Source organism: Aricia agestis, chromosome 1, assembly GCF_905147365.1.
Source record: "Aricia agestis chromosome 1, ilAriAges1.1, whole genome shotgun sequence".
Lineage (NCBI taxonomy): Eukaryota > Metazoa > Arthropoda > Insecta > Lepidoptera > Lycaenidae > Aricia > Aricia agestis.
The window spans coordinates 9,533,705-9,548,811 of NC_056406.1; the positions used below are offsets into that span (position 1 = coordinate 9,533,705).

Genomic DNA, 15,107 nt, shown 5'->3' on the forward strand with positions numbered 1-15,107 from the left:
ATTTTCAAAGTGTTTTTCCATTTTAAAGGATTGGTTTCGTATCAGATTAAGCGGTTGTACTATAATCGGATTAGATTCGAGATAGGAATAACACAAAACCTGCATTTTATACAGTGTGTAACAAAAATAAGTGATAATACTTTAGGGTGTGTACGTGTTCCTTGTAAAGAGTTCACTGTGAAAATAGCGGCGCTGAAAGACCAATTTTTTTTTTCACTTTTGTATGGGCAAGAGCCCCAGCGCCACGAGTTTCCCCATACAAAAGTGAAAAAAAAAATTTGGTCTTTCAGCGCTGCTACTTTCACAGTGAACTCTTTACAAGGAACATGTACACACCCTAAAGTATTATCACTTATTTTTGTTACACCCTGTATATAACACGTGACTTTACATTCCGGTATTTAGGTTGTTGCTTTGTTAGTAAGTAAATGACTTATTATGTACCTGTGATTTTTGTATTGTGCAATATTATGCCACGAAACAATAAAACGTTTTTATTGCACAGAATGCCAACTAATACATCACTGAATATGTTGTGTAAACTCTTGCTTACTAATAAAATAAACATTTACAAAGCGCTACAACTATACAAGGACCAAGGTCTACCTGTCTTTGCCTGGCACATTGTAAATGTCACACGACAGACAAAAACGTTCATCACGTCTTTGCAAGTAAGAGTATTAAAAAATATATTTTTCTTAAAATTCACACAGAAACTATAATTTATTTTGCTTGTAGTATAAAATTGCTAAACGTTTTCCTAATGCAGTTTACATAGTAAATCCCCACTTGGCTTATTCACTTATCACGTCTATTGTCGAAATCCAAATATCATGTGGCCACACCTTTCGTCACGCGGCACGCCCACTACGCACGTAACAGCGATCATTGACATCACACAATTTTATATACTTGTATATTTGGTTAATACGTTGGATTATAATTGTCGGACATACGAATCCAAAAAACCCACGTCTTGTATTTATATAATATTTTTGATACCACTATAAAGATTTGTGTTAAGGCCATCCCCTGATGGAACGGGAGCCCTAGAACATTTTTTTTTATTACTATATAGGTAATTTTTGTAAGCAGCTTCGTTTTGATAAGACGAACAACATTTTTATCTGCGAAAAATCTTGAAAGTGGTAGCTAACAGAAATAGAAAGGATTTCATACTTTGACTTAAAATATAGATTGTTCTATTTGTAGGATTCTATTTGTAGGACAATGTTACTCTTGGCGTGTGTTTCAAATAACCGTAATTTGTAATTAATCTAAACTCTAAAAACGGTAAATTACGGCATCTCCGTAGAGCGTCTAAGTGAAACATCTATTAATTATTGAAAATTCTGACTTTCTCATTCTGGGTTTCGAGAAAATGGAGCGTACGGTGGTGCCACTTACTTTTACTGGACTTGTTGTTGAAACTTGACATGTTATCCTGCCGCGCAAGTGTTTATTGACACTGATGCGACGTGGCGTCAGGCGTGGTGTGCGCAAGCCGTATTTCTCGTTGATATTTAATCGAAAAATATTATAACTAAACATGTATCCAATGAATACCCTGTAAAATTTAAATAGTAATCGAACTGACAAAATTATTTTTTGATTGGCTCCCAAGTCCTAAAAAAATTAAAATGTTTTTCAAATCAAAGTTGTTTCGGATTTTTTTTATCGAGTAAAATTATCTGTATTGTATTTCTAACTAAAAAAGTCACAAGTAATTAAAAGATGTATCTTCACATGTACTTACATATTTTTCATTTTTTTAATGACGCTATTTACTTTACGCTTTGATAAAAGAGAACTTTGCCTCTCTCGTCTACTTAATTGGCTTATTAAATTCAAGTAGTTTTAAGTCACAACTGTGGAAAGTTATCATGTTTGACCTGGTGCACTGATAGGCCACCTCTGGCCTTGGACCTGCGTGATAGCCTGCTAACATTCATAATTAAGGTAATCTTATATCGTAACATGTACGACCTTAGAAGACTAATCAACCATATCACGAGAGATCCGGCCAAGAGGGAACTGGACATTCAGAGATTGAGGTCCTGTTTGTTAAAAAAAATCATGTAAAACTCTAAAAACGAACTGTCGCCAGCTGTATTTTCGGACCATTGCGCAAACTCTTAAGGCCCGTTTCTCCACCTAATTTTTTTTAATGTAGAATCTAGTCATTGACAGAAGAAACCTAGTTACTAAAGGGAAGGTGTTAAAATATTGTTTAAAACGGGACAGCAAACAATGGAGAAAGCAATTTTGCAGCATGTGGATTGTGGAATACGTTTATAAGACCCCTTATTTTGACGAAGCATATTCCATTCTAAGTAACTTTACATATAAGTTTCTACGACAGAGAACCCTATATGGTAGGTATAAGTCAGAAGTTTATTTTCGGAAAGTCACAGTAGACCACGCAGTCGATCGAACAAAAAGCTGATAATAATATGATGCATAGGGGCAACATATTATTATCAGCACTTTGTTTTATCTTAAGACAACACTAATTATTGTTAATACAACAAATATAACAAGTTGAGCGTTAATACTTAGAATGAGGCAAAAGTTGCTATTTTAAGTACTTTATACTTCACAAAATATATACCCCCCAAGCATCCTTAGGCTCTAATGATACTAAAGGGAGTAAGTAAAGCACTTTTGACTAAAATACCGCTAAGAGAAGCTTAGCGTTAGGGTCGGTTTAGTAAAAACAGACACTTTTTTTTAATTTATTTATTGATACTTACACAAAAATTAATATACAGTTAACAAATAACAGTGTTAAAAAGCCCATACTGGGCTTGTGCTAACACGGCCTCACGGGATATAATAAGTAACGACTAACGCTACAATGGAAAAATTAAGTAACCTACGACTAACATAATATCTTCTAGTACATATTTTATTACATAAGCATTCACTATTATGAGCTCTTAAATCCATTCACTTTACGTCCTTATACAGTCAGTATAAAGACGTAAAGAGAATGGATTTAAGAGCTCATGATAGAGGCCCTGTTCATCACACTGCATTGCCATTCAGAATACTTGTACCTTTTCCTATTCATACAACGCGTGCGCACGCTATGCGCCCGCAGTACCACTGTGCAGCTACGCGTGCTTACTTGCTATTTGGGTTATAATATATAAAGTTGAATCCTCGATTAAATATTATCAAGCTTTTTATAGCGTTCTACGTAATTATGAAAGATATATATTTATACGTGGGAGAGCCATGCTTCGGCACGAATGAGCCAGCTCGGCCGGAGAAATACCACGCTCTCACAGAAAACCGGCGTGAAACAGCGCTAGCGCTGTGTTTCGCCGAGTGAGTGAGTTTACCGGAGGCCCAATCCCCTACCCTATTCCCTTCCCTACCCTCCCCTATTCCCTTCCCATCCCTACCCTCCCCTATTACCCTATTCCCTCTTAAAAGGTCGGCAACGCACCTGCAGCTCTTCTGATGCTGCGAGTGTCCATGGGCGACGGAAGTTGCTTTCCATCAGGTGACCCGTTTGCTCGTTTGCCCCCTTATTTCATTAAAAAAAAAAAAGAGAAAACATATTGACAAACTATAAAAACATGTTATACGTAACATGCAACATGTACGTCTTATTTGTCTAAGGGCGCTTTTCCTGTCCTAAGTGTCTGGTAATCTTGTCCGCATGCGGATGTGTCCTGGCCGCGCGTGTTGCCCGCATGACAGGAAAAACCATCTATTAAATGAAAGGGTGTGGGCAACTTGCATGCGGATTGGATCCGCGCACGGGCGATGACACGCGTAATAGGAAATCGCCCTAAAACATAATATAAAAATATAAATATTAAACAACTTGTTTTACAATGCATAGTAGGTTTTATCAACAAATCACACCACAAGTTTTATTTCTTTCCCAAGGAGCAAAAAATCTATAATTCACCACCACAATCTAATGAGATTATTTTTTTAATTTATCAACAACTGATGAATGGTTAGTGGTCTTACAAAGTACGAAAAAATATTCGCAGTTTATGTTAACCTCGTATAAGATATAAGGTTATCAGACTTGATATAAAAGTCATACGCCTTAATAAGCCCAGTTTTTACAATGACATCATCGTGCGTGATTTTTGTATGTGAAAACTTATGTAGTGTTGTGAATTAGAGCTCCCACACAAAACTGCGAATTCGCATTGCATCGCAAAAATCTGCAAAAAAAAAAACTCATACTAAAAATGACATTGCGATGCGATACAAATTCGCAGTTTTGTGTGGGAGCCCTTACCTAAGGGCTCCCATATGAAGTATGGTAGTAATAGCTTCATGCGCTGCATATGGAGGCTAGTTTTTATGCTACAGTTTTAAAGCACTACGGAGGAAAATAGGTTTTTAGAGCAAAATCTCAAAGTTATTGTTTGAGAAAATCAGTCTTGAAGTTCAAACTATTAATTCTTATTATTCTTGCTTATTCAGAGAAATGATAATAGCTTAATTGCTTTGCTGTCGAGGACGCATTTAATTTATAGCACTAAGTACGGTACATATATTTCATAAGAAACAAGACACTACGACATTGCTTGTTCTGGGTTTTTAAAAGTCAAAGTAATCAAAGCTCTAGATTTTCCGTACAACAACTGATTTGAGTGACTATTAAAAAATCACTAAGTAGCAACGTTTACAAAACATGACTATTTTTTTTTACTACGACACTAAGAAACCTCAAAAGCATAGTTCAACCGAATGCCTGACAAATGGGCAAGCGGCCAAGCGTCATGACGTTTCCCATACAAAAGTTTAAGAAAGTTACTTTTTCAGCGTTGATACTTTCACAGTGTACTCGAAATAGTACTTATCCCTATAGACAGTCTAAAGTATAGTCACTCAGTTTTGTTACACCCTGTATAAATGTAAGTGCCTCTGTACTAAATTAGTGTAAAAAAAACAACATAACGGAAGTCACATTAACTAACATCGTTGTCCGGTGCGAGCTACGCACTGGCCGATAGCCCGCGGGTCGGGGGCCACCGCTGATATTGCCGATAAGTGCGCGCGTTGTAAGTGAATACGACGGCATTGAACCAAACTGGTATTTGGGTTAAGTCTAGATTTGACGCTACGAACTAAAGGCACTCGCACATTACAAGCCCACTCCAACTCACGGTATAGTATTGATATATTTGTCGCAGCCAACTAGTTAAAATAACCGTTCAATGAAACAGCTAGCCCTTTGACTAAACAGCGCCATTCAATAACACTATAATACTCAATAACACACAAGGCTATACGTCGTTTAGCCGACTTCTAGAATGCAACGTTCAACACTACAGCTAGACGACGCTTAGTCAACTGGTTAAATGGCAAATTAACTAAGGTGACCATTAGTTTAGTAGTTTGAAAGAATAGGAAAACTTTTTGTTATTTCTTGGAAGATTATTCTTGGATTGTTTAATTTATGGAATTGCAATAAATACCTTGGTGATGCATTTCGTAATTCCGTAATTTCTTCTTGAATATTTGTTTCAATTTTGATTCACACGTATAATATGTGCACCCATAATTATTTTTGTCTCTTTAATAACACTTGTAACGTATATTTACTACTTTAGTGGTTACCGGTTACAATATTCCCACAAGACAAGCCTCTATTAATATCAATAAACGAATTTAATCAAACAAATTACATAATTCGTTACGTCACTATTATTAAGCTAGGCAATCCCAATATTATATTTGCGTAACGTATAAACAATAATTAGAGTATCTCTGCTAATTAGCACTGTATCATCTATCTTTACATTCGGGTTAACAAGGACGTAGTAATAAGAATATAACGACTTAACATAATATATGATAAAGTAATTTAGATATTCTACGAGTATACCAATTGAATAAAGTTTGGCTTGAATAAAATTAGTCTCACAGAAAACCGGCGTGAAACAGCGCTTGCGCTGTGTTTCGCCGAGTGAGTGAGTTTACCGGAGGCCCAATCTCCTACCCTATTTCCTTCCCTACCCTCCCCTATTCCCTTCCCTTCCCTCCCCTATTACCCTATTCCCTCTTAAAAGGCCGGCAACGCACTTGCAGCTCTTCTGATGCTGCGAGTGTCCATGGGCGACGGAAGTTGCTTTCCATCAGGTGACCCGTTTGTTCGTTTGCACCCTTATTTCATAAAAAAATAGTCACTGTGGACAACTCTACATAATATTATGTATGTCAGAGTTTTCCTGTCATATACCCTTTTTTATGTGTGCATTCTGTACAACTGTACTTCTGTTGACGACCTCTGTGGCTCAGTGGTGAGCACGTTGGTAGCTCAAGCCAGGGGTCGCGGGTTCGAATCCCGCCGACGGAACAAAAAGTTTTCAATGTTCCCGGGTCTGGATGTATATTAAATATGTGTATGATATAATAAAAATCTTAAATATATGTATAGTATAAAAGTATTAAATATATTTCCGTTGTCTGGTACCTGCAACACAAGTCCTTTAGGTACTTAGCACAGGGCCAGATTGACGTGGTGTGAAGCGTCCATAGATATTATTATTATTATTAACTAGACACATTACTAAGAAACTATGACAAGGATGATATATTGGAGAAATAAACTACGTTATTTATTTTTATTTCGTAAATCTGTTTGAGAAAAAAGTATATGTATGCTAAAAATAAAAAAATGCAATAATTTATGTAGTATGAGTAGCCTTTAATCTTTTGTCTCACATCACAAACTTATTTTACCATATGTTATTCAAACATAATAATTAATAAAATAATAACAGATTAATCAGGATTTGATAATCTCAAAATACGTGGAAATACAATTTGGTATCTTTCAATAAATTGTATTTACCATTAATGATATTTTTATCGTATTAATGGATACGAGAATCTATGCTTAATGTCATGTGGTCATAATTCTTGTAATCGTAAGACGACAATTCGCGATATTTAACCAAAGGCACTCGCAAATATTATATTATCTGAGTTTATCGCCTACGCATTTTAAAAGATCTAATTAAGGGCCGAAACACATAACCTCAAATTCGGCTCGGCCGGCTCGGCTCAAATTCCATCGTCGCAATTGTTGACAATGATTCAGTTTGTTTCTGGGATTCCTAGTGTAATATCAATAAAAAGTAGTAAAATAAATATTTTACTTTACTTTATAGTCAAGCCCAGTATTTCCAAATCAGTACCTAACGGGTTTCCTTCAAATGGTGATATATACTCAAAAATTTTTTTTTCGTCTAAGTATCTTTATTTTTTTATTTGCTTTGTATTTTCGAGAAAAGTACTCGTATATTTAAAACCAAGTAATGTCTTCTTAATAACAAATATGCAATAAGTAAATATTAATTTACTTGTACACAAAATTAAATTCATAATAAAAAATTAAATTCAAAATAAAAGCAATATGTGCCAAATATTATTGTAAGGAAGTATTTATCACTTCCTTACAATAATATTTAGCACATTTTGCTGCCATGATGATATCATATAATTTTTGTCTAGTTACAGTTTTTCCGATTTACAGATTAATAAAGTAAGCATTATTTGACTATAATCATATAATTAGTCAGATAAGAATATCATATCTAAACATTATAATGTATAACCTACAAGTCTGAGCGATATCGACAGAAGATGATTCTCCGAATTGTAAGGTGTGGTGAAATCAACTGCGGATATTTTGAGAACATGATATTATTATTTATACAGTTTCTGTACCATCGAGGAAATTGATTCCTAGGCAGTCGTCATTTGGTCGGATCAATTCAATTCAATGTTAATTGTGATCTATCGGCTGGGTTTGTCGTACCGCGACAAAACTACGTAGGTCCCCCATCTGCCTAAGAATCAACTTCTCTGATAGTGCAGACGCTGTTATGCGAAAAATAATATTGCTAAATTAAAAACATCATATTATTAAAGCCGCGTTCGTCCGCGTTCGTTAAATTTGGTTTGGAGATACTTTGGAGTCCCGGGAAAGGACATAGGATACTTTTTATCCCGGAAAAATGTACGGTTCCCGTGCGATAAACGAATTTTGGCGCAATGGAGTTGCGGGCATCATCTAGTACGATACTAAAAACCTATAACAATAATATTTACTCCGCAGATACTAAACAGGTCATCACGATAGTTTGTGGGGATATTGTATATTTTAATTATACGTATCTAAGAAGATTATGCACGCGCTGTCGTTTTGTAACCATGGCCGATCACTTAGCACATTAAAAATATAATTATCAGTTCTATTCGTTTGATGATACTTATGTAAGCTTTCGCACGTGTATACTATAAGTCAAGAGCAGAGTCCATTTCAGAAAATACACTAGGTATATATGTGTCTCAGTCGACTGGTTAAAAAAGCCATTCAATCAAACAGCTAGCCCTTTGACTGAACAACGCCATTCAATCACATGGCTATACGTCGTTTAGCCGACCTGTTGACTGCAACGTTCAACACTACAGCTAGATGACGCTTAGCCAACTGATTAAATGGTAAATTAACTAAGGTGGCCATTAGTTTAGTGCTTATATATTATTACACAAGCGTAATGACAACAAGCAGATTAATTATAATCTAACTCATTTTGAACACAATTGCAATAAAAACCGTAATTTCATAATCCCGTAATTTCTCCACGAATATTAGTTTAAATTTTGATTCACTCGTACATGTGCCCTCATAATTGCTGACTCTTTAATAATACTTGTAACGTATATTTACGAAAAATATCTTAATACAACCACAAAACACCGGTTAGTTGACGCCATATTGTAAACAATACGCACCTAGCGCCGCGGTGGTGAGCGCTGAACTAATTCAATCAAACGGCGACTTTTGAATCAGCTGTAGTGTTGAACGTTTTGAGCGACTAAAATATTCAATTATAAAAAGCTAGACGTGTGATTGAATGGCGTTGTTCAGCCAAAGGGCTAGCTGTTTGATTGAACGGCTATTTAAACCAGTTGGCTGTGACATATGTAATCATTCTAAAATGTATTTAGTAAATAAATAATATGTTGGCTTTCGTGAGACTAGCTATCTGCTCTTTCATTCGCACACTATATTGCTATCGCATTTATGCAAAAGGAATATGATACCAATTAACTCGTTCGAATGAAATAGAAAGCAGCTAGTATTTTTACGCAAGCGTAGGACATTTTGCGTGCTCCACGACCGCGCTTTGACGCGGTTACAGTGCTGCAGTCCTAACTCGGTGTCAGTAAAATTCGTGCGGGAAGACCGAAACAACCTATATATATTTGTCTCTTTTAGTCACGCTATGAATAGGCTGCTTTCTCGTTGTAAAATTATCCCAAATATCCGCTTTGGAAAAGAGTAGGACTACTATGTAGGAGTTAGGACTACTTTCTGTTCGTATTAAAAAGTTATCTACTTTACGGCAATGCACTGTTTCCTGCTCAATTAAGACGTGATTAGGGTTTTTATGTTTCCAATAGCATTGTTGATTGCCAATTGGTTAACAGTTAGACTTGAACTTAACTCCTTGCAAAGACCTCAGAAACCGTATTTTTCATGTGTGAATTGCATCTCTGTTTTATTGTTTACGTTGTAAGAAATGTAACAAGGAGAGAAACAATATTACGAGCTAGCTTATATTTTTGGCGCCCATTTTGGGCGCTTGATAGATGAGAGGTTATGATAGGATCCAGACTTATTCGAAAAAGCGTCAATATTGGATTGATATACTACGATAGAGGTACTGACTATAGTTTGTGCGTTCTAAGATGATATGGGTGACAGTTCTCATATTTCTTGCAAAGGATTTTTTTTTCAAGAAAACAAAAAAAATATGTAAGTAATAAATTATATTCCATCTACAAAAACAAATGTTTTCTATAATTGTAAATGAATTAAAATGAAAAGTTGCTAAATGCTAACTTATTAATATAAAATTATATTATTATCTGTGAAATAGCGATGCACGCAACAATATCAGATGCATGAAACGGAACCTATGTCAATAGAGATTGACACTGTTGAATCGAAATCAAATCGATAAAAAAGGACGGCCATCTTAAATCGCCGGCACCACTGAAATGTCACTACGAAATCGATAATTTCGATTGCAATTCCTTTACGAAGTAATTCGATATTTTTAAATTATCAATTAATTTTTGTTAGGTAACTTCCCTACTATTGTCAATTATAATGTGTCATGCATGTCATCATAAAACGAACAAACTATAATAGAAGGGGAGCTCAGGGTGCTAATCATGTAGTCACTGCAGCGTCATGGAGACCTAGTGGATTTTTTAAATTAGGTAAAATAATTATAACAATAATAAGAGCGTTTTTTATTTTAGCGGTGAGTTCAGAAATTGCAGCAATTTTAAAGTTATAAAAAAGAAAATATATTCAGAAAATTGATTTTAGACAACAAGGGCTACATCATTTAGTTTAGTGCAACATAAAATATCTGCGAAGCCTAGTTAGGAAAATATGAATCTTTATTTTTTATATTTTAAAATGTTCCTACAGGCAGGCTTACCTAACCTTTGAATCACCTGTGCTTTATATATGGAAGCTTTTTTGGGGTATACTAAACATCCCCTATCTTAATCTGACAGATCCGATGACATATATGCGAAAATAACTTCTTTTTAACCCACCACGTGAGAAATCTGATTTCTTACTTACCATGATAACTAGACACATGTCGGAAGCCAATATAAGCTTAATCTGACACTCTCGAGCTTGTCGCGAAATCCCCTCTTCCCCATCCTAACTATAAAGTCTCACTTTGCAACACTAAGCCCGGGCGCGCACTAGCGGCCAAACCGCAGCGGCCAGGTCGCGACGGCCATCGAGATACTCACCTTAGTATGAAACCGCCATAGACCACGCGCACCTGGCCGCACGGCGGCCAGCGGCCACACCATACTTTCGATGGCTGCCGCGACCTGGCCGCTGCGACCTGGCCGCTAGTGCACGCGTTTTCTCATAAGGCTCCTCAGTGTGTAGGTTATAGAGCATACTGCGCTTGTAGTTGTGACAAAATCGGTCGTTTATCGTTTGTATATTAAATCCTTGGTTTATTTGAAGCTTACATGCTTTGAGAGAGGCCTCCTCTGTTTTCCGGTTATTCTTCCATCTCTTTCTAACGCTATATCTTCTATCCCTTTCCAATTCTACTCCCAACACCAGCAGGGCGCGAGATTGCAGGCTCGGCGCCATCCGCCATTGGCGTTCTGTTTTCCGAAGCGACAAGAACGTATTTAATAAGTGCTTAGTGAAATTTGTTTCTAAAAATAGATTCAAGTTCATTTGTTCGTTTGTGCTGCAACTTGTGAAATCCATTCACGTAAGTTCACACAATTATTTCCATGTTGATTTTAAATTATTTTAACGGTGCTACCGTTCGAATCTAAGCACACATTATTTCTAAATTATTCTAACGCTTTCTAGTTTTGAAATTTAGTTTTCATACTGTAGATAAGTTTAATTTTAACGGTTGTGAATATTCAATCATAATTTCTAAGCATTATTAGTGATTTAATATTTTTTTCGTTTTTCACAACTACCTTCAATTTTTGGTCCAGAAAAGAAAAATTTTTTCAGACAATGGACAACACGGCGGACAATATAGCGAACGATATTTCTGAATCAGGAATGATTCCTAGTTCGAATAAAGCCGATCACAGGCGTCGGATTAGTACTAGTAGCAGTTCTAGCAATAGTTCAAGCTCCTCAAGCTCGTCCGCGTCGTCGGGGTCCGATCGTAGGAAAAAACGATCCAAGCGACGTAGTAATCGTCATCGTCGTAAAAGTAAAAAGAGTAAACGAGATTTCGAGGATAAAAGAATCACTAACTTGACAAATGAAATAATTGAGTTACGTAATCAAATTTCATATCATGGCGGCTTGTCTAACAATTTGTGTGAAATATTGCCGCAGCCGCCCGCACCACCGCGTGGCGAGGCTTATGATAGCGATGTTTTAGACGATAGTGTAAGCGGAATTATTTATAAAGATGTTGACGGAGTTAGTTTGTTACCAGATAATGAACAGCAACAATTTAAATTTGACCTTGAAATAAAATTAAAGGAACCCGCCGTTCCGAAAGCGCCTGATAGTTACATAAATAATTTAAATGAAATACAGTATTTTAATAGGAGCGAATGGAGTGAGGTTAGGTATGCTGAAGTGCAAAAATTATACAATCACACCCCTGGTTTCATAGACCTTGACTGTAATGACGAAGTTAAGGAATATGACCAGTTGAAACACCTAACGTATGCGGACAAAGCATACGCAGCCATTACCTTTTGTGCTCTCAAACAAAGAGAAGCACTTGCTGCATCCTTAACGGACCTACTTGCATGGGCCCGCGAGGAACAAAATGTTAGCCCGTTGGGACTTCAGGAAAAGGTGACACAGCTCTTTTCTCAAGGTGAATTCCATAAGGTCTCGTCAGACCTGCTGCAACTGGTGTGTGGACATAGAGCTGAAGTGATTCAGATGCGACGAGATGGCATCACTAATTATGTCCGTGACCCTCTAGTAAAAGTTGCCCTCCGTAAGATTCCGCCATCGGATCGTCATCTGTTTGGCGCTGAAAACTTTACATCGGCACTTGAGAAGTTTGGGGGTATAAAAAAGGCATTTCGGCCTCTCACCAGGCCTAGTTCGGGTTCTGCTTCGCAAGCAGGACCTAGTAAGGCTTTGCGCCTCCCCTCGCAGGGGCCGGCTTATTTTACAGGGCCCTCGCAGGGTACCAATAAAACCTGTTGTAGTGGATCTTCACATCAACAATACCAGCCCTCGCAGGGCGCATATTACCACCAGTCTTCGCAAGGCTATACTCACGGTTGTTCTTCTAAAGGAAAAAATTTTCATAATGCCGACCGCCGCATGGGAGGCTATAAAAATCCCTTTCGTTCGACTGGAAACAATCAGAACAAGCCCAGTCAAGGTAAAACCAACCGTAAACGAGCTGGAGGCCAGCCTGATTATAACTCCTCGTCAAAAAAACGAAAATTCTGACTCTCGAATCTTCAAGGCAGGGAGGTTGCGGCAGTATCGTCATCGTTGGGCGAAACTAGGTGCCCCTCAGTCCCTGCTTCGTATAATAAAAGGTTACCGTATACCTTTCCATCAAAAACCACCGCTAATGACACCCCAGTTGTTAGGCAACACTTTTGTGACCAGAGAGTCCGAATCAATGACTGCTATAATAAGCACAATGAAAAACCAGGGTGTACTAGAAGTGGCAAAGCCATCGCCGAGCTTCCTGTCCACGATGTTTCTTGTGCCCAAGAGCGACGGATCCGATCGTCCGATATTCAACCTAAAAGCTCTCAACGACTACGTAATTACAAAGCCGTTCAAGCTTATAAACATGTTTCGTGTGCCGGGATTTCTACAGCCAAACGATTGGCTGTGCAAAGTAGACATCTCGCAGGCGTACTTTCACCTTCCAATTGCCACGGGTCACAGAAGATTTTTACGTCTAATCTATCGAGGACAGCTTTTGGAAATGACTTGTCTTCCTTTCGGCCTCAGCACTGCGCCCAGAGTTTTCACATCTCTGACGAATTGGATCGCGGAGACTCTTCGGGACCAAAACCTGAGAGTAATCGTTTATTGCGACGATTTTCTCATTGCACACCAAGACAAACTCATTCTTCAGGGCCACTGCCAAGTGTTAATCAACCGTCTCCAGTACCTAGGCTGGCAGATAAATCAGGAAAAATCTATGACTCAACCCCTGAAAGCTCTAGATTTCCTGGGCATCACGTGGAATCCTTGGAACAATACAAAATGTCTTCCTGTAGACAAAATTCGAACCATCAAACAGAAAATTTCATGTGTATTATCCCTGGGCGAAACATGTTTGGAAGACCTACAAAGCCTAATAGGAATATTAAACTTTGCGACGTTCGTCGTACCCAGAGGCAAGTTACACCTTCGAGCGTTACTCAGGTTCCTCAAACCGTTACTACGCGCACCAGCCAGACGAATGGTGCACATTCCAAGCGAAGTGTCATCAGAACTAAGATGGTGGTTTCAGGAATGTCATCGCACGACTCCAATTCATCTCCCACCACCAACCCACTTCGTGACAACAGATGCTTCCGACGTAGCGTGGGGTGCGCAAGTAGACAACCAGTCGTTGTCAGGAAGCTGGAGTGTTGCAGAACAACATCTTCACTGCAACATAAAAGAAATGCTAGCGATTTTAAAGGTCCTCGAGAGCCACGGTCACTCATTAGCTCAAACAACAACACTCTTCCAGTGCGACAACAAAACAGTTGTAGCTTATCTGCGAAACGAGGGGGGGATGAAATCATTTCCACTGATGACGACGACTTACAGAGTGTTCGAACTTCTGGATCGCTTTCAAATAAATCTGACAGCTCAGTACCTTCCCGGCATGTTCAACAGCACGGCCGATCACCTATCGCGACACAAGATGCCATCCGAGTGGCATCTGGTACAGACATGCACAGAGAAAATTTTCACCAAATTCGGGACACCGATAATAGACCTACTAGCATCGAGTCGAGCCCACGTGGTCTCCAATTACGTATCTCTGGACCTGAACGACAATCAGGCAGTATTCCACGATGCATTCTCCCGGCGGTGGAATTATCACCTTGCGTGGCTATTTCCACCCCCATATCTGATACCGAAGGTGCTATCCCATCTCAACTCAGCGCGGGGATTATATCTGATCGTAGCCCCACGATGGAATCGTGTATTTTGGAGAGCAGATTTGAAGAGCCGTGCGGTAGCGGCTCCATACACAATCAAAAATCTTGCTCAGAACCTGATAGATACTGCGACGGGTCTGCCACCAACCAGATGTCAGGAAATGACTCTAGAGGTCTGGATATGTGGGGGTGGTCTACGAGCTTAAATGATTGGTCTAAGAACCAGGTACATTTACTCAGGTCTTCTTGGAGGTCTTCGACTCTTAAAACCTATGAGGTAGCTTGGAGGAGGTGGATTGACTGGGCAAGCAGTCATAATATTGATCCTCAACACCCTAGCGGACCAGTATTAGCAAGATATCTCGCAGACCTGCACATTGTTAACAAATTGTCATACAGCACAATCTTAGTGCACAAATCTGTGGTATCGACCT

The 15,107-nt window shown here is 38.3% G+C and overlaps 1 protein-coding gene across 1 annotated transcript in view; it reads right to left on the reverse strand.

Moving 5' to 3' along the window:
- The window catches only part of LOC121731492, a 146,456-nt gene that overhangs the window by 57,469 nt on the left and 73,880 nt on the right, over window positions 1-15,107 (reverse strand). The window contains exon 7 of the mRNA XM_042120927.1: window positions 1,863-1,869. Coding sequence (XP_041976861.1) covers window positions 1,863-1,869 — 7 coding nt within the window. The remainder of the gene's footprint in view (window positions 1-1,862; window positions 1,870-15,107) is intronic.